Source organism: Drosophila tropicalis, unplaced genomic scaffold (genome assembly GCF_018151085.1).
Source record: "Drosophila tropicalis isolate 14030-0801.00 unplaced genomic scaffold, ASM1815108v1 contig_1109, whole genome shotgun sequence".
Lineage (NCBI taxonomy): Eukaryota > Metazoa > Arthropoda > Insecta > Diptera > Drosophilidae > Drosophila > Drosophila tropicalis.
The window spans coordinates 134,030-154,246 of NW_027172477.1; the positions used below are offsets into that span (position 1 = coordinate 134,030).

At 36.5% G+C, this 20,217-nt stretch overlaps 4 protein-coding genes and 1 long non-coding RNA gene across 9 annotated transcripts; 3 read left to right on the forward strand and 2 right to left on the reverse strand.

Moving 5' to 3' along the window:
- The first annotated feature begins 34 nt into the window (after positions 1 to 34).
- On the forward strand, positions 35 to 1,392 carry LOC137573621 (CDAN1-interacting nuclease 1). The gene is made up of 3 exons (XM_068285600.1): positions 35 to 355; positions 433 to 921; positions 992 to 1,392. Exons 1-3 carry the CDS (start codon positions 114 to 116, stop codon positions 1,179 to 1,181), a joined length of 921 nt encoding a protein of 306 aa, XP_068141701.1. The 5' UTR covers positions 35 to 113; the 3' UTR covers positions 1,182 to 1,392.
- A 388-nt stretch (positions 1,393 to 1,780) lies between these two features.
- Positions 1,781 to 2,829, reverse strand: LOC137573632 (zinc finger protein 706). 2 transcript variants are annotated; one of them, XM_068285613.1, is made up of 4 exons: positions 2,639 to 2,829; positions 2,329 to 2,448; positions 2,113 to 2,266; positions 1,781 to 2,041 (listed from the first exon to the last, which is right to left on the reverse strand). In XM_068285613.1, the coding sequence occupies exons 3-4, from the start codon at positions 2,254 to 2,256 to the stop codon at positions 1,952 to 1,954; spliced, it is 234 nt and encodes a 77-aa protein (XP_068141714.1). In that variant the 5' UTR covers positions 2,257 to 2,266; positions 2,329 to 2,448; positions 2,639 to 2,829; the 3' UTR covers positions 1,781 to 1,951. The 2 variants fall into 2 exon arrangements, with proteins under 2 accessions (XP_068141714.1, XP_068141723.1); XM_068285622.1 differs by lacking the exon at positions 2,329 to 2,448.
- Positions 2,830 to 2,882: 53 nt separating this feature from the next.
- LOC137573644 (uncharacterized) lies at positions 2,883 to 4,614 on the forward strand. Of its 2 annotated transcripts, XR_011031917.1 has the most exons (3): positions 2,897 to 3,035; positions 3,094 to 3,577; positions 3,659 to 4,614. It is a non-coding gene; the product is annotated as an uncharacterized lncRNA (long non-coding RNA). The 2 variants fall into 2 exon arrangements; XR_011031916.1 differs by having other exon boundaries at positions 2,883 to 3,577.
- Positions 4,615 to 6,097: 1,483 nt separating this feature from the next.
- dbo (Kelch-like protein diablo) lies at positions 6,098 to 9,713 on the reverse strand. 2 transcript variants are annotated; one of them, XM_068285555.1, is made up of 6 exons: positions 9,470 to 9,713; positions 8,485 to 9,384; positions 7,722 to 8,413; positions 7,395 to 7,584; positions 7,089 to 7,276; positions 6,098 to 6,825 (listed from the first exon to the last, which is right to left on the reverse strand). In XM_068285555.1, exons 2-6 carry the CDS (start codon positions 9,328 to 9,330, stop codon positions 6,801 to 6,803), a joined length of 1,941 nt encoding a protein of 646 aa, XP_068141656.1. In that variant the 5' UTR covers positions 9,331 to 9,384; positions 9,470 to 9,713; the 3' UTR covers positions 6,098 to 6,800. The 2 variants fall into 2 exon arrangements, with proteins under 2 accessions (XP_068141656.1, XP_068141647.1); XM_068285546.1 differs by having other exon boundaries at positions 6,098 to 7,276; positions 9,470 to 9,710.
- Positions 9,714 to 10,088: 375 nt separating this feature from the next.
- DCP2 (decapping protein 2) lies at positions 10,089 to 19,086 on the forward strand. Of its 2 annotated transcripts, XM_068285297.1 has the most exons (6): positions 10,104 to 10,231; positions 10,294 to 11,342; positions 12,893 to 13,737; positions 13,810 to 14,028; positions 14,114 to 14,950; positions 15,110 to 19,086. In XM_068285297.1, exons 2-6 carry the CDS (start codon positions 11,156 to 11,158, stop codon positions 15,740 to 15,742), a joined length of 2,721 nt encoding a protein of 906 aa, XP_068141398.1. In that variant the 5' UTR covers positions 10,104 to 10,231; positions 10,294 to 11,155; the 3' UTR covers positions 15,743 to 19,086. The 2 variants fall into 2 exon arrangements, with proteins under 2 accessions (XP_068141391.1, XP_068141398.1); XM_068285290.1 differs by having other exon boundaries at positions 10,089 to 11,342.
- Positions 19,087 to 20,217: the final 1,131 nt, after the last annotated feature.

Genomic DNA, 20,217 nt, shown 5'->3' on the forward strand with positions numbered 1-20,217 from the left:
TATTCAAATCGAAGCAAAGGCCTTTTTTTTTCATTCATATTAGTTATCGTTATCGAGAACAGATTCAATTGTGGTGTAAACATTACAGTTTTAATTTTTAGTTTATTTAAATCATGGCCGTGGCTTTGCCCAATAAGAAAAAGAAAATCCTGACTGCTGACGAATACACTAAAATCTGTTCATTTATTAATAACTACCGCGGCCTGGCTATTGACTGTGAGATGGAGATGAAGAATCGCCACTTTTTGGATATTGAGCCATTGGCCTTAACATGTATAGCACAGACGGAACACTTTAACCGGGCGAAACGCCAGCATTGGAAGCATGAACAACGTTCCAAGAAACTGTTAAAAACGTATGATTCTTGAGATATATCCGCAATATGTGTGGCTTATAAATTTCCTATCTCCGTTTACCCCCAATGCCTTGTAGATTCGAGGAGCTATGCCTTCCGAATAAGGACAATGACGTGATTATACGCATGGCATTTGTGGAAAATATGAATCCTATTGCCCTGTGTCGCATCATACTTCAAGAGAAGTACGACATAAAGCAGAAACAGCAGATCTCCCGATACCTAAAATTTCCACATTTAATTGATGATCCTCGTCTGGCAGTGAATGTCCAACAGTGTGTCTACAGTGATAATCAAGATGGACCGCTAACCGACCTCCGACGTCGAATTATAGGCGAGGAATATGAACTGAAACTAAAAAGCTTAGCCAATCAATCGGGCATACATTTTTATGATGAACAAGACTTGAGACGCATGGGCTTCGACAAGACGCCAGATATTAAAATTATACTACCTTTCCTCTACAATAATTCGGTGGTCAATTGGATCGAGAGTAAGGCTAACTTCGGTGATCCCAAAACTCACAAATGGAATATACAACAGCAATTGCAGAGCTACTGCAATCGGTAGGTTAAGTCAGCTATAGTCGATTATTTTTCCTTCCTTTCTATTAGAATTTTATGAACTTCCCGACAGATTTGGCCCTGGCATAGTTATCTATTGGTTTGGCTATCATGTAGAGACACCAAATCTTCCAGATAATGATATAGGTATCACTGTGTTGGCCGATTTTCCAGACAATGAAGATTTAGTTTTCATGAAGTTGATAACAACAACGGATGTAACAGAGACGAAGCCCAATTCTGACGCAGAAACTAAGATGTGACATTACCCCTTGATGACAAACTTGACCAAGTATTCTCTATTGATATTACCGATAAACAATTTTCTATAGCTATAATTTTTAGACATGACCATGACAATTGATAAATCGCATTGTTTGGTTGGTTGTTTTGTTGTTGCATTTTGTATTGTATGTAATTTATAAATTCTCATTTACATGATTGAGGCAAAAAAACATTTGTTTGCACTTTTGTTTTTTTGTTGTATGTTTCCTCTTCTTTCTTTTATCTCATATAAGTATAGTACAAAATAAAACATAGTTTTCCTTTTTTTGTTGTTTCGTGTATCTTTCGCTTTTTAGGGGAATTATTAAACAAAAAACCATTATAATAAAACAAAAAAAAAAAATAATAAAGAACAAATAAATAGAATAGTTGGATTAAACGATTGTTGTTGGTATTATTATCATAATCAGAAAATTTGGAAATCTGTAGTCTCGAAAAAAGGAGAAAATTATGTATATATTTATATGTGTGTGTGTGTGTGTGTGTAAATATGTAAAGCGCAAGGATGTATAGAATAGATAAATTAAGACCAAATTTCACTTAAACTGATTGTGTTTTTCTTTTTTTTTTGTTTCCGTTTTCTTTGTTTATTTTTTTTTTTTTTTTTTTTTTTGCTTAATTCTGTTTCTTCCTTTTCCTCTAGATGTTAGGCGGCAACTCGTCCTTATAGTTTATATATAGAGAGAGAGATAGACAGAGAGAGACAGAAAGAGTATACTATATATAGCTGGCTTCAAAAATGTATATTTCAGACATCTTTCAGTTCCTCCGGCATATCATTTTTAGGATGCTTATTTTCGAAATGTTGCTTGTAAGTCTTGGGATCGGGCATTTGTGACTGTAAAAAGAATTCAACTTGAATTAGAAAGCCGAATCTTGGGATGGCGGGTTTTGGGAATAAATAAATACCTTGCAAACAGCGCAGACATGAACTAAAGCTTTTTGGGCAGCCTTCTTCTGGTCATTGGCACTGTGACCCTGTTGCTTCTTCATTTTTGCCTGCTTCTCGGCAGCCTTTGCCTGGGATTGTATTTTTTGGTGACCGCGTGCCATGGTTTAAACACTGTAAACATTAACACAAGGAATTAACAAAAAGTAATACCATTAATTAAGTATTTTCAATACCGTCGACTTGGCAACAACGTTATGATTAAACGGTATTTGAGAGTCACTCTGTTCACTTTCCCCTTCGCTCGAACACACACACAGTCAAACTCCTTTGTATTTTTTTGTCTTCTTCTCTATCTAATGATCGTAAATAACAAAATTTGAAAAAGTCAACAACAACACACACACACACCCCCTTGCCATCTCGCCAATCACACACTTATTGCCTACCATCACTGTACAAGCATCTGTGTGCATACGTGTTTGTGTGTATGAGTGCAAAAAAAAATGTGGCTCTGCCACTCGACTAAATAACCACGTTCCTTACCTAATTTTAAATTTTCTTTTCTGGTTACGGTTTGGAATTGCAAATGCAAGTTTTATTATTGTTGTACTATTAGACGAAATGTATACGTATGTCTGTTTTGTTTAATATACCCGAAATTGTTTAAGTTAAAAAAAAACTTTCGACTTTTCCTTCCCTTGTTTCTGTTCAGCCTGCTTGATGTGAAATACGTCCTAGAGATGAGTATTTTGTGACTGCATGCTGGTATCGATAATGATGGCACTATTTTAGTTATTTTCTTTCTCTTTCATAGCCGTGTCTTGTTGGACTTATGTATGTATGGCAGTTTTCGCAACCACACAATTATTAACTGAAGGAAAGACACTGATATGGCAATAGAGCATACCATCTTACGCCCAGTGCTGCCAATGAAACTATTGTAAGTTTTCAGAAAAATTTAGAATGGCTTGAATTCATTGCAATCTAGCCTTTTCTAGCTTTTTTAAAATGTTGCTTTAAACATTCAACCGACAAAAAGATGGCATCACTAATTATGACCTGTTAACCATATCGTCAACCAAATATCGGCCCATAGCCTGTTGATATATGTACGGTTATCTAGCATAAACCCAAATACTTATGATAACTATCGCAAAAGGAGTTCACCTTTTATGTTCACCATAAGTACATAGGTGAATTGGGTTTCAACGGTAGACATGTCTCAAAACAAATTGCATCGATAAACATCGATATTTGTTAACATGCGATAATTGAAAAATATCGCTCCATTGATTATTATTAAGAAAATCCTTCGTAAATCTTGCTGGAAAATTTCTGCACAAAAAAATGTCCGTTTACAAAGAATTATTATGCGAACTATGTCTGACAAATCGTGTTTCGAAGGAGCCCATTATGGTCCATCCATGTCTAAGCGATTTCTATAATTTCTTGCAGCAGATTTTTGAGAATTTCAATATCGATGTAAGGATACGAAATTCAGCAACTCATGTATAGACGTAGTCCTACAGAATAAACTATTCTATGTAATATCCTGTTTTGAAGGTTCCCGTTAATGAGATTCAAGCCGGGATGTGCCGAATGTGTGCAGTCAAGATACTTACAATGTACGAGGATCTTGAGTCATGGCGCGTGGCTCAAAACAAACGGGCATCATTACCAAGTCAAGAAGTCTTTGAAACGGTGGTAGTAAAAATGGAACGCATCGAATCGGAGGAAGAAATTATGGACGAGCCTTATTCGTTTCACGAGGATATTGAACTGACTGATGTAAAATTAGAATTAGATGATGACAAGGAAGACCATATCAATACTGATGACGAGAATCAGCTAATCCTTCCACACTTACTACCTGGGGATTCAAAAAAACCCGGCATACATCGACTTCAGTCGAATGTCGTTTATAATGTGCGCCGCTATAACTGCAATCATTCAGGTTGTACCGCATCGTTTGCCTACAAACGAGCCTATATGACCCACATCAATAAATGCCATCTCACGCTCAAGGCTTGTCGCAAAATACATGATACTTGTCAAACCCATGTTCGTACCCGTACTTGTAAACTCCGGGACAGGGTTAAGAGTTATCATTACAATGATTCTGGCAAAGGTCATTTTATTGCGGTGCAAGAAAAAGAGAAGCCACTCACCAAGAAAAAGGATGGTCCTAAAAAGAAACCAAAACCGAAACTTCAAGTTAAACGAAAGAAATGTGAACTAAAAAGCACAAGTCAAGGACAGTTTATAAATTTAAATACTGTAAAAACGCTTGAAAAGCCTTAGAGAGGAAAAATGCATTAAGAGTAGCACATTTTAATTTAGTCGCCCAGATCTTTTATATAAGCATGTAAGCATTATGCCTCAACTCTTCAAAAGAATTAAGTTTAAGCGCCCACATTACCATTAAGTCGAGTGTGCGATATCAGAGCCTATTAGTTGTTATTCTGTTGGCTGTATAAATAAAACCAAAACCTTGTTAAACACAATATTTGTGTATATAATGAATGACCTTTTACTTATCCAGTTAATCTTCAAAGAGTAAAGCCAATCAAATTGGTAAAAATTGTCGACTAAAGTAAGTTTAAACCATTTATTGGGATCTTTAAGTTTAGATATATTTTATTTTTTTCCTTATCACCTTAGACATAGAACTGGTTTCTTGTTTTGTTTTGTTTTTGTTTTTTCTTGCACGTTTTAAATATTTTGTTCAATTGTTAATTATTATTTTCACATTTATTTCGTTTATTTTGTTGTTGTTGGTTTTTTGTTTTTTATTTTGTTCAACACAGTGCAATTATTTAATGTTATTTGATTTTTATTTTTCATATAACTGTGAGTTTGTTGCATTTTTTTTTTTTTTTTTTTTATATGTTTTTTGTTTTTTAGTTGTTTAATGTATAATCTTTGTGTGAATGCAACTTACAACTAAAATATATAAATACGTTTTTCTTGTTTTGGGTGAGTTTTTTCTCTTCTTTGTTTATTGAATTTTTAAAAATTTTCAATTTTCAATCTATTTTTCTTTTTTTTTTTTGTTTTGTTTTTGTTTTGTAAATGCTTAATCCTTAAATTGTAATGTTTAATCATTTTTGGAAGCAAAGATTTATGTTTTGCTCAATTTTTAACAACAATAAATAAGATAAAAAATCAAACGATTTAAACTAATAAATGAGATGTTTGTGCAAGTGTGTGTGTGTGCATCTAAATAAACAATACAATCAATTTCGAGAACAAAAATAAATAGATAAATTATAAACAAACAAATATATTGCATTTAGATAATGAAAAATGATTTGATAATTTTGATTTCACGTTTTGTTTTGTTTTGTTAGTTCGAGTTGGTTCTTTTAACAAACAACACTAAATGTGAATATTTCTTAAATTTAAAAAAAAAATCGCATGTTAATTATTTATTTTTATTTATACGATTGAAATCTTTAATACGCTACAACTAGAACTTTTTTTTTTTTTTCACTTTCTATTATTATTATAATTATTTTTCAAGCTTTTCTTTAACTTACTGTTTATTCGGTTTTCTTTTTTCTTGTTAGGACAAAAATAAAAACTTGAAGTTTGCTCTAGGAATCCTTTTTAATCCCAAAGAATACAAATGTAAACAAGATTTAAGCTACCAAGTTGCGATTTAAGGCAAACTCGATTGGGGCAAACAAAGTTGTTAAAATTTGAAAACATTAAATCTATTTTTCTACTCCTTGGAACGATTTCAATTGTTTAGATCTCAAATGAATAATTCTATAAAACAGCGACATCTTTTAACTGATTTCATTTGCCCCAAAATTTGTGGCTTGAATCTTGTTAAACAAATTAATGAGCTTGAATCAATTGCTATTAACCTAAGATTCTATATTAGAATATACTGTTTCTGTGTGTATGTGTGTGTCTGTGTGTATTAGAATTCCTTTTAGAAATTTTGATACAATCAAAATGAGACTTTCAAAAATCTGACAATAATAATTTTTGATATTTCAGATCTTTGCACATTTGAACTTTTAATAAATCCATAGGAATTCTTCTACTTATTTTTTTAATAACTATCGTTTCTTAAGTTTAGTATTTTAAATAATTATTCTTTCGAGAAGGCATAGTTGATACAGGGTCGATACAGGGACTGCGATCGGGTAAGATTGGTTAGAAAATTTCCAAGAAATTTTCAATAAAAAAAAAAAAAAACAAAACAAAAAATTAAATGTATATAGGGAGAAAAATATATAACACCAACAACATTTACTTACAATACCAAATTATGAATGAATTTATGGGTAAGCGATGTCTAAGCGATGTGTAAGCGATGTGTGTGTTCATGTGAACGTGGTGGTGAAGGGGAGTGGAGTGGAGTGGGCGGTTGGGAGGCCAATGCATGTAGGTGAATCGTGAGATATTAACTCTAACAAACATTATTTGAATTATTTTTAATTAACAATTAATACGTTTTTTTTTTTTTTTTGTTGTTTAAGCAAATTTTGGCTTCTTCGGTTTACCATATTCCTTTTCTTTTCGTTTCTTTTGTTCTGTTCTCTCAATAGACGAAATGCGGCGGTGGCAACATACGCTTGGAGGACATTGACGACGATGAAGACGACGACGATGACGCCGGCGCCGGTAATGAGGATGAGGCGGAGGGCGGCAACAACGTGGACGACGGTAGCTGCGACTGCTGCTCTACCCATCAGACAACCGAATCCTTGCGTATCCTGCTTGTTGCAGATGTAAGGATAGACATAGACATAAAAAATGGGCGCGGATGGCAGCATGTATCAGAAAGAAAGAAACAAGTATGGAAGGAATGAAGAAGAAAATAAATTAGAACGGTTTGATACGTTTTTGTTTTCGTTTTTGTTAAAGCTGCTGTTGTGTTTGTTGTTGTTGATGTTGTTGTTGCTGTTGTTGTTGCTGTGGCTGATGCTTGAGATTATAGTTATTATTATTATTATTATTGCTTGAATTGTTATCGCACCACATATAATTCTCAGTCTGTGGGGCACGCATAACTCCAACACCGCCGCCCAAACGGCGATAGTTCATACATCCGCAGAGTCGCCATTGATTTGTCTCTGGATCATACACCTCGATGGTTTTCAAATAGGCAGAGCCATCAAAGCCTCCAACGGCATACAGCTGACCGTTGACAACGGCGAGACCGACCTGAAATACGTTTGAAATAGGTTTCAATGGTTAAGCTGCTTTGATGATAACAGATAGCACAACAGATCATTAAGACAAAACCAAAATCCACGAGGTAACACTAAGCTATCCGACTTACCCCACTTCTTCGCGAGGTCATGGCCACTATGGGGCTCCAGGTGTTGGTCAATGGATTATAACGCTCCGCCGATGATAGTTCCATGCAATCATCGCGCCCACCCACTGCATAGATGTAATTATTGAAAACGGCACAGCCGAGATGCTTGCGTCGCGTTGACATCGGATTGACTGCCACCCATTTGTTTTGTCTAGAAAATATGGGAAAGAATTTAAAGCAATTAAAACGATTTCTTCTTATTGAGTAGCGTGTTAATGGGGCAATGAAAGTGAGTGAGATGGCATGTGCTTTGTGTCTTTTGCATCATAGAAAGATTTCTTAGCTCACCTGGGATCATAACGCTCCACGGTATTTAATGGACACTGGCCATCCGAACCACCAATGGCATAGAGATAGCCACCTAGGACGGCAACGGCCACACCCAATCTTCTGGTGGTCATCGGTGCCACTTTACCCCACTTGTTGTCTTTAGGATCATAACGTTCCACATGATTCAAACACTGGACACCATCTTGGCCGCCGACGGCATAGAGGAAGCCATCTAACACGGCCACGCCCACACTCGTGCGGCACGAGGTGGTTGGCGCCACATCGCAGGACCATTGATTTGTTTGCGGATCATAGCGTTCGATGCTATTTAAATAGCTTTGGCCATCATGTCCACCAACAGCATAGAGTAAATCATTGAGCACTGCCACGCCCACGCCACAGCGTCGTTTGGACATGGGTGCAACCATTTTCCAATCATTTGTTTGGGGATCAAAACGTTCAACCGAGGCAATGGCATCGCCAGAACACCAGCCGCCCACAGCAAACAGAACTTCGCCACGACGTGTGGGCTTCCTGGGTCGAGTGCGGGGACCCTGCATCAAGGGACGCTCCTGAGGCAGAAGTAGATAATTCTTGGCCTCATCCACTAGATCACGACAAGCCTCATCGCTGCGCACAAGGAGATCAGAGCCAACAGTACCCACAAGGAATTTGGGTGAGAGCAATGGCAAGCGAACGTGTTGCAAGACCTAACAAACGACAGATACAAAATGAATATAGTAATGAATAACCAAAAAGCAGATTTGTGTGAACTTGTTACCTGGGCCAAATGTTGTCTTCGCTCGGCCACATTATACTTAAGCCAGGACATGACGGCATTGAAAACCTGCTCCTCGGATCTAACATTCAGTTCATCGCTGCATATAATATCGACCAATTGGCTGACGGGTAGCAATAAGAACTCTTCGCTCTCCATAACCTCTTGGAAATTGTGTTGGGTGAATTTATCAGCAATTCTCAAAAGCTCACGGCATGAATGTGTGTCAGCAAATGCTCGTATGCCAAGACAATTGGTCGGATCCAGCTGACGTTTGAGGAATTCACAGCAAATGTCCTGAATCTCAACAAGCTGTAGCAGGCAGGCGGCTGGCAACAAAGTCTGAACATTCGATTCCTCCACTATGATGTGGGCGGTGTAACAAAAATCGATAAGTAGCTCCATTGCATTCTCATCGATGTCGCGTATGGTCACCTCAGTTTGACGTGACTCCTCCAGTTCGCCGGTGAACATGGCACAAAAATACGAACTGCATGCCGATAAAATGACACGATGGGCAAATATTTTACGGCCACCCACATTTAGAACCACATCACAGAGTTCACGATGGCGGCGCAGCATATTGAGTTCGGTTAAAGTGACTTTTGGATGCTTTTCGGACGTGTGTGAGAGGCGGGCCGGAGATGGTGGACGGTCCACATTAGGACCAGCAGTGCCAGCCACACCCAGGCCATTGGTAGTGGGCAAACCAGAAGAGCCGGGACCTCCACCACCGCTTCCACTCCCACCACCGCCCGAACCACTGCTGCCCGCTGCACCATTTCCTCCACCACCAGCTGCACCTGCTCCGCCTGCTGCTCCTCCTCCTCCACCGGGTAAGTCGCCCATTCTATTCGCCGCTAAGCGCAGCGGGGCGGAAGCCCAACCCCACACGGCGTCTATCTGAGGATCAGAATATTTGGAAATTTTTATTTTTTAATTTTTTCTGTCAACCCATACGCACACACAATAACACACACACACACACCTTTGCGTCTCGGTTATCGACGGATACAAAGCACGTCCAGGGCCAAATGCAGGCAGACCAATTTGTGTATGTAAATGCAATTTTGGCAAACTTTTTGTTTTCAAATTGATTGCTGCTGCCTGCGCACTTTTCCTATGTACATATGTGTAATTTTTCGTGTTTTCTTTTCAATCAATAAATTGTAATTCTTTTTTTGTTATTGCAATTTAAGTGTTGCACAACGACAAATTTTGGAACGATTAACGCTGCTCAAAAATGACGATAACGAAAATTTGGATCGGATAACATCGATAACGATCCATTTATTCCGAAAGCGTCGATGGCGATAACATGGCTCCGATAACATCGATAACTTTGTTCCAATAACGTCGATAGCGATAATATATGGACTCTGGATCCGATAAAGACGTTTTATCGATTAGAGGTGAAGAACCAACGATAGTAGGCACCACGACAGTGGACGATAGTGAATTTTAAACCATCGAATGTGCCATCGACACTATCGATAGGACCAGCGATTGTTTTGCAACTATATCTGATACTATCGATTGTGGCTCGATAGTGCCCAACCATCGATAATGCCGATAGTGCCATCGATTGTTCTCCACCTCTACTATCGATGCAGTTTCCATACGAAAAGAAGAAGAGAGAACAAGAAAAGAGAAATTAAATAATAGTGCTAGTAAAACAGTTGCTAAATTTAAGTGCAACTTTCAGTCCGCAATTAAAAACACACACACACACACAAATAGCTAGTAGAAAGTACGTGAAAAAAGAAAAAACCAGTCAAATAATTAATTTTTTTTTATTGTGTGCGTTCGCAGTCGTCGTCGCTGTCGCCGTCGCCGTCTTTGTGTGCGTGTATGCGACGAGTAAAAAGCAGAAGAAGGATAGAAGCAAAAAGAGAAAAAGAAGTGGAGCGTACATCGTTTTTCTTTTATTTTTTGGTTTTAGTTAGTTGTGGATGGCTCGCCACCAAAAACCAACCAATACAACAACAAAGCAAAGTATACATTTTAAATGCAATGCAGAAAATTTGGTGGAAATCTCAACAACAACAACAAGTCAAGCAACAACAACACACAGAGAGAGAACAACTTTAGCAAAAGCGCTAAAAGAGACGCTAAAGAAGAAGCGTAGAAGGGGAATTTTTAAAAGCAGCAAGAAGAAGAATAACTACAACCACAAGATAAAAACAGTACAACAATTGCATTGCAAATTGAAAATTATTAAAAAGAAAAGAAAGACTGCAGCAAAGACACCTACTACAACAGCAACAACAAATAATTGGCAGCCATATTTACAACAACAACAAAATACGTGACAAAACGCTCACTCGCTCACACTCATGCACACACACACACACAGAAACAGCCAGACACTCACAAACACGCTTAAAAGAGATAGATAGGGAAAGAGAGAGAAAGAGAAAGAGTGTGTATGAAAAACAAACCATAAAAGCAAATAAAAAAAAAACACAAACAGCAACTACAACAAATCAAGTCATCTACGAAAAAGTGACAAATACAAATTTGTAAAAACTTATTTTGAGTGTATGTGTGCGGTTATTCGTGTGTATATATTACATAAATCGAGAAAGAAATAAATAGAAAAAAAATTAACAAAGAAAACAAACAAGAAAAAAAGATTGCATTTTAATTTTTTTTTGGCACATTTCACAATATTATGGAAATTGCACCATTGATCAATAACGCAGTTGTCTCTGCCGTTGCCGCCTCTGCCTCAGCCGTAGTTGTGTCTGCCTCTGCTTCCTCTTCCTCCTTTGCATACGAGAGCAGCGAGAGTAATAGCAGCAGCAGCAGTAACAGCAGCAATAGGAATAACAACAACAACAGCAAAGAAAATGATAATGGTAAGAGAAGAGTAGACCTCTGCATGCATACATACATACATACATAAATACATATGCATATACAAAAATAAACAAGCCATTATAGAAAAAACGAAAACAAAATATATAGGTACATATATATATATAATACGTATATTTTATAAACAACAAAGTTAATTATAAATTAAGAAATATAGGTTTTGCCAGATCATCCGTTCTGCCGCCTGCCCCCATCTCTTTGGCAGCAGCAGCCTTCCCACCTGTTTTTCCATCTCTCACTCTACTCTCCTTTTAAGAAACTCCCACCGCTTTCCATCTAACCTACTTGCTGCACTAATCTTACCTGTCCTCTCTCCGCTTCTATGTTTTCTCAATAACTCTTGAAATCTCTCTTTATCTCCTTCTTTTGTATCTTTAACTTCGTTCATTCGGTTCATATCCTACTTCATTTTGTCCTTGTCTTGCCCGGCCTTGTGCTCATCAGAAACCCCTCCCTTCGTTAACCATATCGTCTGTTTATTTCTCTCTCCTTCAATTTATTATTTCTCTGGCTATTTCTCTCTCTCTCGCTCTCTGAGTAGTTTTCCATTTATAGTTGCAGTTTGCAACACTCTCGGCGGAGGTCGCTGAACTGAACCTCCTCCTCCTTCTCCGCTGTCACCGCCGCTGAGTCTCTTTGCTTAGCAACATTTTGTTTTTGCAATAATTTCAAAGGCCACTTCAACAAAAACGAAATAGTTGTTGCTGTTGTAGTTGTGTAGTATCGTATCTATTTTTTTTTTTTGTTTTGCCATTGTTTATTTTGTTGTTGCGCAATATGCACAGATCATTGCCCAGCTAGCTAGCTTTAGCACTGGCCCCCACTAGCGAGTGAAAGATTTTAAATGCCCTTCTAAGGGGACACAGACCTCCAAAACGACTTTTTTTTTCAAATGTATTCAATAACGGCCTGTCGCTAAAGATGGAATGGTCTTAACAAATTGCTGGGTCATTAAAAAACAACTGTTCAAATAGGAAGTCTCCCATAGTTCTTTAACAAGCATCATGTGTTCAAAAAATTGTTTATTTTATTTAACAATTTAAGCATGAAATAATGTGTCAGAGAGGGTTCAAAATATGTGTCCTTGTAGCATATAGCCTCCACACAATTGAAATCCTTCACCTAGGTTAGGTCGGTTAGGCTTGAAAACTAGACAAGGGGTAAGAGAGGAGAAAACAAAATAAGAGGTAACAATTTTTTGCAAGCACTAATCAAAACTATGGCTCCTTTGGCTTAGATGATTTTTGATCCCATTTTTAACGACAATATCTCATTTGACACGATATTAAATTTTGTTTTACCACAAAAGGATTGAATTTTTTTTAAGTTACTAGGGATAACTTTATATGATTATTAATTGAAATGAAAAAAATCATTTTAAGGCTAGAAAATCTTTTTTTGGTAAATTCAAGATTTTTCGACTATAAAAATCTAGTAATTCTCACTTCCAAGTGGAAACCAATTGTTTTTTTTTTTTTTAGTGAATATTTAAAATTTCTTTCTAATTTGAATTTATTTTTTATATTTGCAGTTAACAATTTGGCGTTGTTGGCGTCGCTGACGTTACGAAAAGTGCTAAATATTAATAACAATAACAACAATAGCATTAGCCAACAACAACAACATCATCATCACCATCATCATCAACTACAACAACAAGAACAACAACGACGACACTCCGATAACGAAGCCGAAAATGATGTTTTAAATCAATTACTTAGAACCGGAGCCATTTTCACCAAGACAACAACAAAAACTTCCTCGGCACCCATAGCCATTGAGAAGAAGAGACAACAGTCACAGCAGCCTAATCATAATCACAATCACAATCATAATCATCATCATCAACAACAACAGCAGCAGCATGGCCAGTCGTATCAACATCAGCAACAACAACAACAGCAACAGTATCCAAATAGCGCACAGAAACAACGCCTCAATTCATCCATATCATCGACCAATTCATCATTATCCTATGGTAGTTCCATTTCATCATCCGATACCTCTGATGGACAACAAATCAATTTATCCACCACTCCAGCAACAACAACAACAACAAATACTATCAAAGCGTCCAGCATTAAATTGCCAGAGAAATCAAAGATTCCGTCCGATATACTTGATGATCTGGCCAGTCGATTTATTATTAATGTACCGGACATGGAGTTAAATAATTTGATAAGAATTTGCTTTCAAATCGAATTGGCACATTGGTTCTATTTGGATTTCTTTTGTGCCCCAGAACCAGAGCAAGATGCTGCTGCTGCCATTGCTACTGCTGCCGCTGCTGGCGGACACGGTGAACAGGAGATACAGCAGCGAAAGAGAAAGTTGCCAGAGGTGGGCATTAAACAGTTTGCCATGCAATTATTTCAGGTAAGTTCTAGCTCTTATAGTTCTTAATAGGAGGAGATATGCTCATTTGTTATCTTCTTTCTAATCTATTAGCACATTCCCTTCCTAAATAAACACTTTGGGACTGTGGATCAAATCCTAGAGGAATGGAAAAACTACAAACTATCCGTGCCCACATATGGAGCCATTTTAGTAGCCGAGGATCTAAATCATTGTTTGCTTGTGCAATCCTATTTTGCGCGCAATTCATGGGGATTTCCCAAGGGTAAAATAAACGAGAACGAGGATCCAGCCCATTGTGCCACCAGAGAGGTATATACAAAAAACAACAAAATATTCCACAAAAAACAATAATCCATAATTGTAACTTCCTTTTTTTTGTGTTTTTCCTGATTAGGTTTATGAGGAGACTGGTTTCGATATAACCGATATTATCGATGCCAACGATTATATTGAGGCTTTTATCAATTATCAATATACTCGACTTTATATCGTGCGAAATATACCCATAGACACACAATTCGCCCCACGTACAAGGAATGAGATCAAGTGCTGTGAGTGGTTTCGCATTGATGCATTGCCGGTCAATAAGAATGATGCCATATCCAAAGCCAAATTGGGCAAAAATGCCAATTCATTCTTCATGATTATTCCATTTGTGAAGCGTCTGAAGAATTGGGTAAACGAACGAAAGGCCGGCATTGAGCCGACACGACGACGTAAATTCTCGGGCCAGCAGAGTCCGAAGGCGAACTCATCATCGCCCATACAGCAACTTCATCAACAAGAACAGAATCAGAGTGGTAAAAAAGATGTTAATGGTGGTGGTGGTGGCGGCGGAGGTGGACGATCCTCATCGCGAAGGCAAAGACACAAGTCAATGGGTGATTTGGATGGCATGGGCAAGATGAATAATCTCAATGGTGGGGGCAAGACAGCCGGAGGAGGAGCAGGCAGCGGTGGCGTCGGCGGATGTTCAATAAATGGTGGAGTGGTGCCCACTTCAGTGTGTGGTTCTGTTCCTGCTACATCTTTGAATATTTGCAATAGCAACAATGGCAAACGCAATAAACAAAATGCGGCTGCTGGCAGCAATATTACAACAACGACAACAACAACAACGCCATTAACGGCAGGAGGAGGAGGAGGATGTGTTGGTAATCCAACCTCAAAGCGTCAGCTGTTTCATAGTCAAAGCCAAAACGATGCCCAACAGCCGGCAAACAATGAAAAGGTAAGCATTTAGAAAACATGAGCATATTAGATTTTCTTTGAGACTTTGTAGAGTTGCTCAGAACAAACAAACGGCCCACAAATGAGCTAAATGACTTTTCTATCAAGATTCAATACTCTAGAGATCTAAAGATATTCTATTTCTATATATACTCGACAGATTGTCAGCTCCTTTGATGTAATCCGAAAGGGGAAGCAGCAACAACAGAAGGCAATCAAGGCCCAGAAGCAGCAGCAGCAGCAGCAACCACAACAACAACAACAACGATCACGGGCCAAATCCCAAAGTGATAAGCAAAGCAATCATCATCATCAGCAGCAGCAGCCGAAAGTCAAGCAAATTTTAGGTGGACAACAACCCACAACGGGAATGGATTTAATAGCAATGCTAACGGCTGCAGCGGCAGCTAAAACTGAACAACAACAACAGCGTCCACGACCAGCTTCTGTGTCACTTAATTTTGGTGGTGATGGAACTGGAGGAGGAGCAACAACACCAATTGTCGGTGAAGGTCAATCGTTGCATAAATTGCAGCGAATGGCCTCTGGCACCAATTTGAAGCGTGCCCAATCGCAACAGCAAAACCGACAACAATTGCAGCAGCAACTAATGCCACAGCAACAACATCAGCTGCTGCAACAACAACATCATCATCAGCAGCAGCAGCAACAGCAACACCAGCAAGTAGGCGTAGACACGCCTACATTGGGCCCATTAAATTTTACGCCCAATTTCAATTCGTGGACGAATTTCTCATTCACAAAAAATTTCATAGCAAATGTTTTTTGCTAAAGAAGAACAAACAAAATGTTGAAGTGACAGGATATTTTTTTTTTTTCAATTCAAATATTCGAGTCGGGTTTTCTTTTTATTTTTGAATATTGGAGAGTTTTGTAGAGTTGCATTTCTAAGTTCTAAGACCAATAGACCACTATGGAGACTTTTGTAGAGTTTGCTCAAACGATTGTGTATGTGTGTAAATTGTGAGTTTGTGTGTGTGTGTGCGCGTAGTTTTAAACAAAGAAAAATCAACATCAGCAGCCTTAAATTGTACTTTAGAGACCTTGTAGTTTGTAGACTTTTCTCTCTAGCCCCTCCCCCACACAAACTTTATTTGTATCTATTCGCCTCTTTCTCCATCTCTCTCTCTCTCCCTATTTGCACGCAATGCGGGGGAGACTCTTGACTTTGGAGACTTGCCAAGAAAAGAAATTGAGAAAATGTAAGCATGCCAATTGCATTTAAACCAACATTAACACTAACACTTTATATAGACAACTAATCGTGTCTAGTCCTTTTGGAGACTATGTATTTGCATATACATATATATATATATATATATATATATATATATAATATATGTATTACACAACTGCATAATGTTTTTCATGATCTCCACATTGCAAAAGGAGATGCAATTTCCCCGATATATATATACATATATATATATGTATATATATATTCCTATTTGTATAAGTGAACGACAAAACAAATAAAGTAAATTATGTAAAAAGGATTTTTGTACCACAAAAAAAAAAAAAAAGAAAAACAAAGCAAAAATTGTGAGTCTTCCGCGCTCAGCACACAAACAATTTTTATAAATTTAAAAAACAAACATGGAAGGAAAAGCAAAAAAGAAAAAGTGAAAAAAGAGAGAACAGAAAAAAAGAAACACTTTCAAGTACAATACAATTGATTAATTATAATGTTAGTTTTTCTTTGTATTAAGCTGTATATATGTATGTACGTACGTGTATGTATATACGTATATATATAGAGAGGAAATCGATAAAACTAATGAGAGAATCGTTTTAAAGCCTAGCTTGAACATAAAGCCCAAATAATTTATGTTGAATGATTTTTTTCTATGTTTTAAGTTTTGTTGTGCTTTTTCTGTATTTGCATTTGTGATGTTTGTATAAAATAAAAAATATATATACATGTATGTATGTATGTATTTATTTATATGACGAATCACACTAAAACGTAATATCATATGTGGCGCAACTTGCAATTTGGCCTAACCAACTTTTTCTGGGCTTGTTCCATATAATACACACACATATATATATATATATAAATGTGTGTATGTGTGTGTATCCTGCCCTGCCCCCACCTAAGAAATGATTGTATAAAACAAATGAGAATGAAACACTATATAATAACCATGTAAATAATTAATTGTGATATAGTATTTCTTAGCACAATTGTGATCTAAACGAAAAGTGAAGTGAAAATGTAACGATGTGGGCTACTAAAACGCTAAATACAAAAAAACAAAACAATAATGGTTTAAGAATAAAGTTTTAACTTACACACGATATCAGGCATATCCCAGATCTAAACGAAATACAAAAAAAAAAAAAAAAAAATAATAATAATAATAATAAAACTTAATTGCAAAAATTTCGTCAATTTAATGACCAAACGAAAACCAAACAGCAACTTGTGGCAAGTAAAATGATGTTTCACGAATTTAAATTAGTTTAAAATTGTCTTCAATCAAACCTAACAAAAAAAAAAAAAAAGCAAAAAACAAAACAAAATTTAATATTATACAAAATGCGATTAAGAATATTAAAAGAAAAGTCTAATTGTAAACATTTTTCGTATTGTTGTATATACATATGTATATGTATATATATATATATATATATATAAGTCAGGATAAAGCAAGATCGAGTAAATTGATGCAAAATTTTAAGAAATGTCCAAGTCCTTTTTTGATATATGCAACTGCATAATAATAATGCCTATAACTATAATTATATTTAAATATATGTATATATATATATATATATATATGTATGTATGTATGTGTGTATGTGTATGAATGTGTGCGTAGAGTTTCATTCATGTTTCCTATAATTGATAAGCAAAACTATTGTCGTATCATAGTCTCCAAAAGAAGAAAGCAAAAACCAACTACTAAAACACTAGAAACGAAACACGAATTGAAAAATCATTTTTTTATAAGTTTAAGCTAGAAGACAAATTGCAATTTGTCCGTCTCCAAGGTCAAACAAAGAACACTACAACAAATATACTAGCAGAAAACACAAACTTAGCAAAGAAGAAGAACTCTCTACAGAATATCAAACACAAAACGAAAAGTCTCCAAAAAACCTATAAGAAGAAAAACCTATTTACAATAAGCAAATCAAAACTAAACACAGGAAATAAACAAACTCTCCAATCTCCACTTAAAAGAAAAATCGATGAAAACTTTATGTCAATTTAATGAATTCTCTTCAAGATTTTATTTCCCTTACAACAACAAAAGAAAACAAAAACAACTTTTAGCAGTTTCTTCCCAACACTTTGTATTTTCTATTTCGAAAAATATTTCTCTACTGCTATCTTTTAAAGGCTAAACTTTAGTAATTTTTGAGATTGTTTTTATTTATACTTTCTTTAAAATTGTGCAAATTCTGACTTTAAAAGCTTTTTTTTTTTTAAATAGTTCAATTGAAAAGTTTTAACGCATTTCGTTTTCTTTTATTTTCTTTTTTTTTAGACTCTTCATTCAACAAATGTCTCTTTTATATTTCAAATAAATCTGTTTTATTTTCATCCGTTTTTAATTTTTTTTTACGACATTTGCGTGGAGAGCGAAACCAAATAAAAAAAAAAAAAACAAGAAACAAACAGCATCAAACAAAAACAAAAAGAAAAAACATAAAATTTGAACAAGCAATGAAAAATTAAAGCTATAAAAAATATATATCAGAATGATGTTGTGACAAAAATCAAATTGAAATTGTATTTCAAATTCCAAATGAATCGCGAATCAAAAACAGAAAATACAAAATTCAATAATCAACAATCCGACTATATAGAGCTGATGCTCTGATGATCTGATGATCGTGTTCATCCATCACCCCTCCTCTCCTAAAAATATCGCCCCGTTTGTTTTGAACAATACAAATAGAAAAATACTCGTAATATTTTACCCCACCCAGTCGCCTTAAAATTATAGTTTCATTCTGTAAATGATTTAATGTGAATCGTAAACTGAAACCGAAAGAAAAGAAATTTCAATTCTCCATAAAAATTGTTTAACTTATGTTTGAATACTGAATTCCCCCTATCCCCATAACCATCCATATATCCGGCAATAAATTGATCAACCCAAACTTTTTAGTTTGCAAAACAGACAACCAAAGTAAATGTGTTTTATTCGAGGGGGAGGGGGCGCCAATTTGCATACCATGTCCTTGCAGTCCTTGGATTGTTTATAAGTGAGTGAACTAAATTGAGCAATTGAACGCGTTCTCTTCAAATTATTCTTTTTTGCTCAGTTGTAAGATGTAAATGTCAAAAGAAAACTCGGAATGCTTTTCCTGATCAACTGATCAGTGAAGTGAGCAACTGAACAATTTTGTAAAGTGAACAAAATACACAACATATTGGGCCTTATCAAAGTGTCATAATGAATAACGACCCCATTAAGTGTATATATTCTTGATCAGCATCAACAGCCGACTTGATATGGCTATGTAGGTCTGTCCGTCTGTATAAACACCTAGATCTCCGAGACTATAAAAGATAGAGCTACCAAATTTGGTATATAGACTTGTGTAGTTTCTAAAGTGATCAAGTTTACTTCCAATTTTTTCCACGCCCCCCCTTCCGCCGCCGCAATTAAAACAAAACTGTTTTTCTCAGACGATACTAGCTAGAGACATCATATTTGGTATGTATACTCGTTTAGTAAAGACGCAGATTTGGTATGAATATAAAAATTTTATATCTTCTTGAAGATTTTAATTTTAAAGCTAGTTTAACGTTATTTCAGTGCCTTTTACTAACAATCCAGTCAAAAAACGAGCCTCTTTCTGTGTACCTTATACACCGCCGATCTGCCACTTGCTTCCGCTCCAGACCCCATCATCCAGGATCTACTCAACCTTTTGGAACCATAGCTGCGCAGATGGAATGTCTCAGTCAACACGGATAAGTCGCAGCATATGACTTCAGTCAGCCTAAATGGGACGCTTGACTTAACCGGCGTTTAATCTAGAAAGCTCACACAAAGGTCAAGAGAACTCAGCTAAACCTAAAACTGTCCAAGATGCATTAATGACTCGGCAGGAGATTGGAGCTCAGCACCTGCAACAAATTGCTGCTCTACAAGGCCATTCTGAAGCCTGTATGTTCTGCAGCGATTCCATAACAAGCTGCTAAGTATGGCATTCGGTACCTCTCCAGGCTAGAAAGCCATGATAATGCACTGGCACTCGAACTGCCGGACAATAGCATGCAGA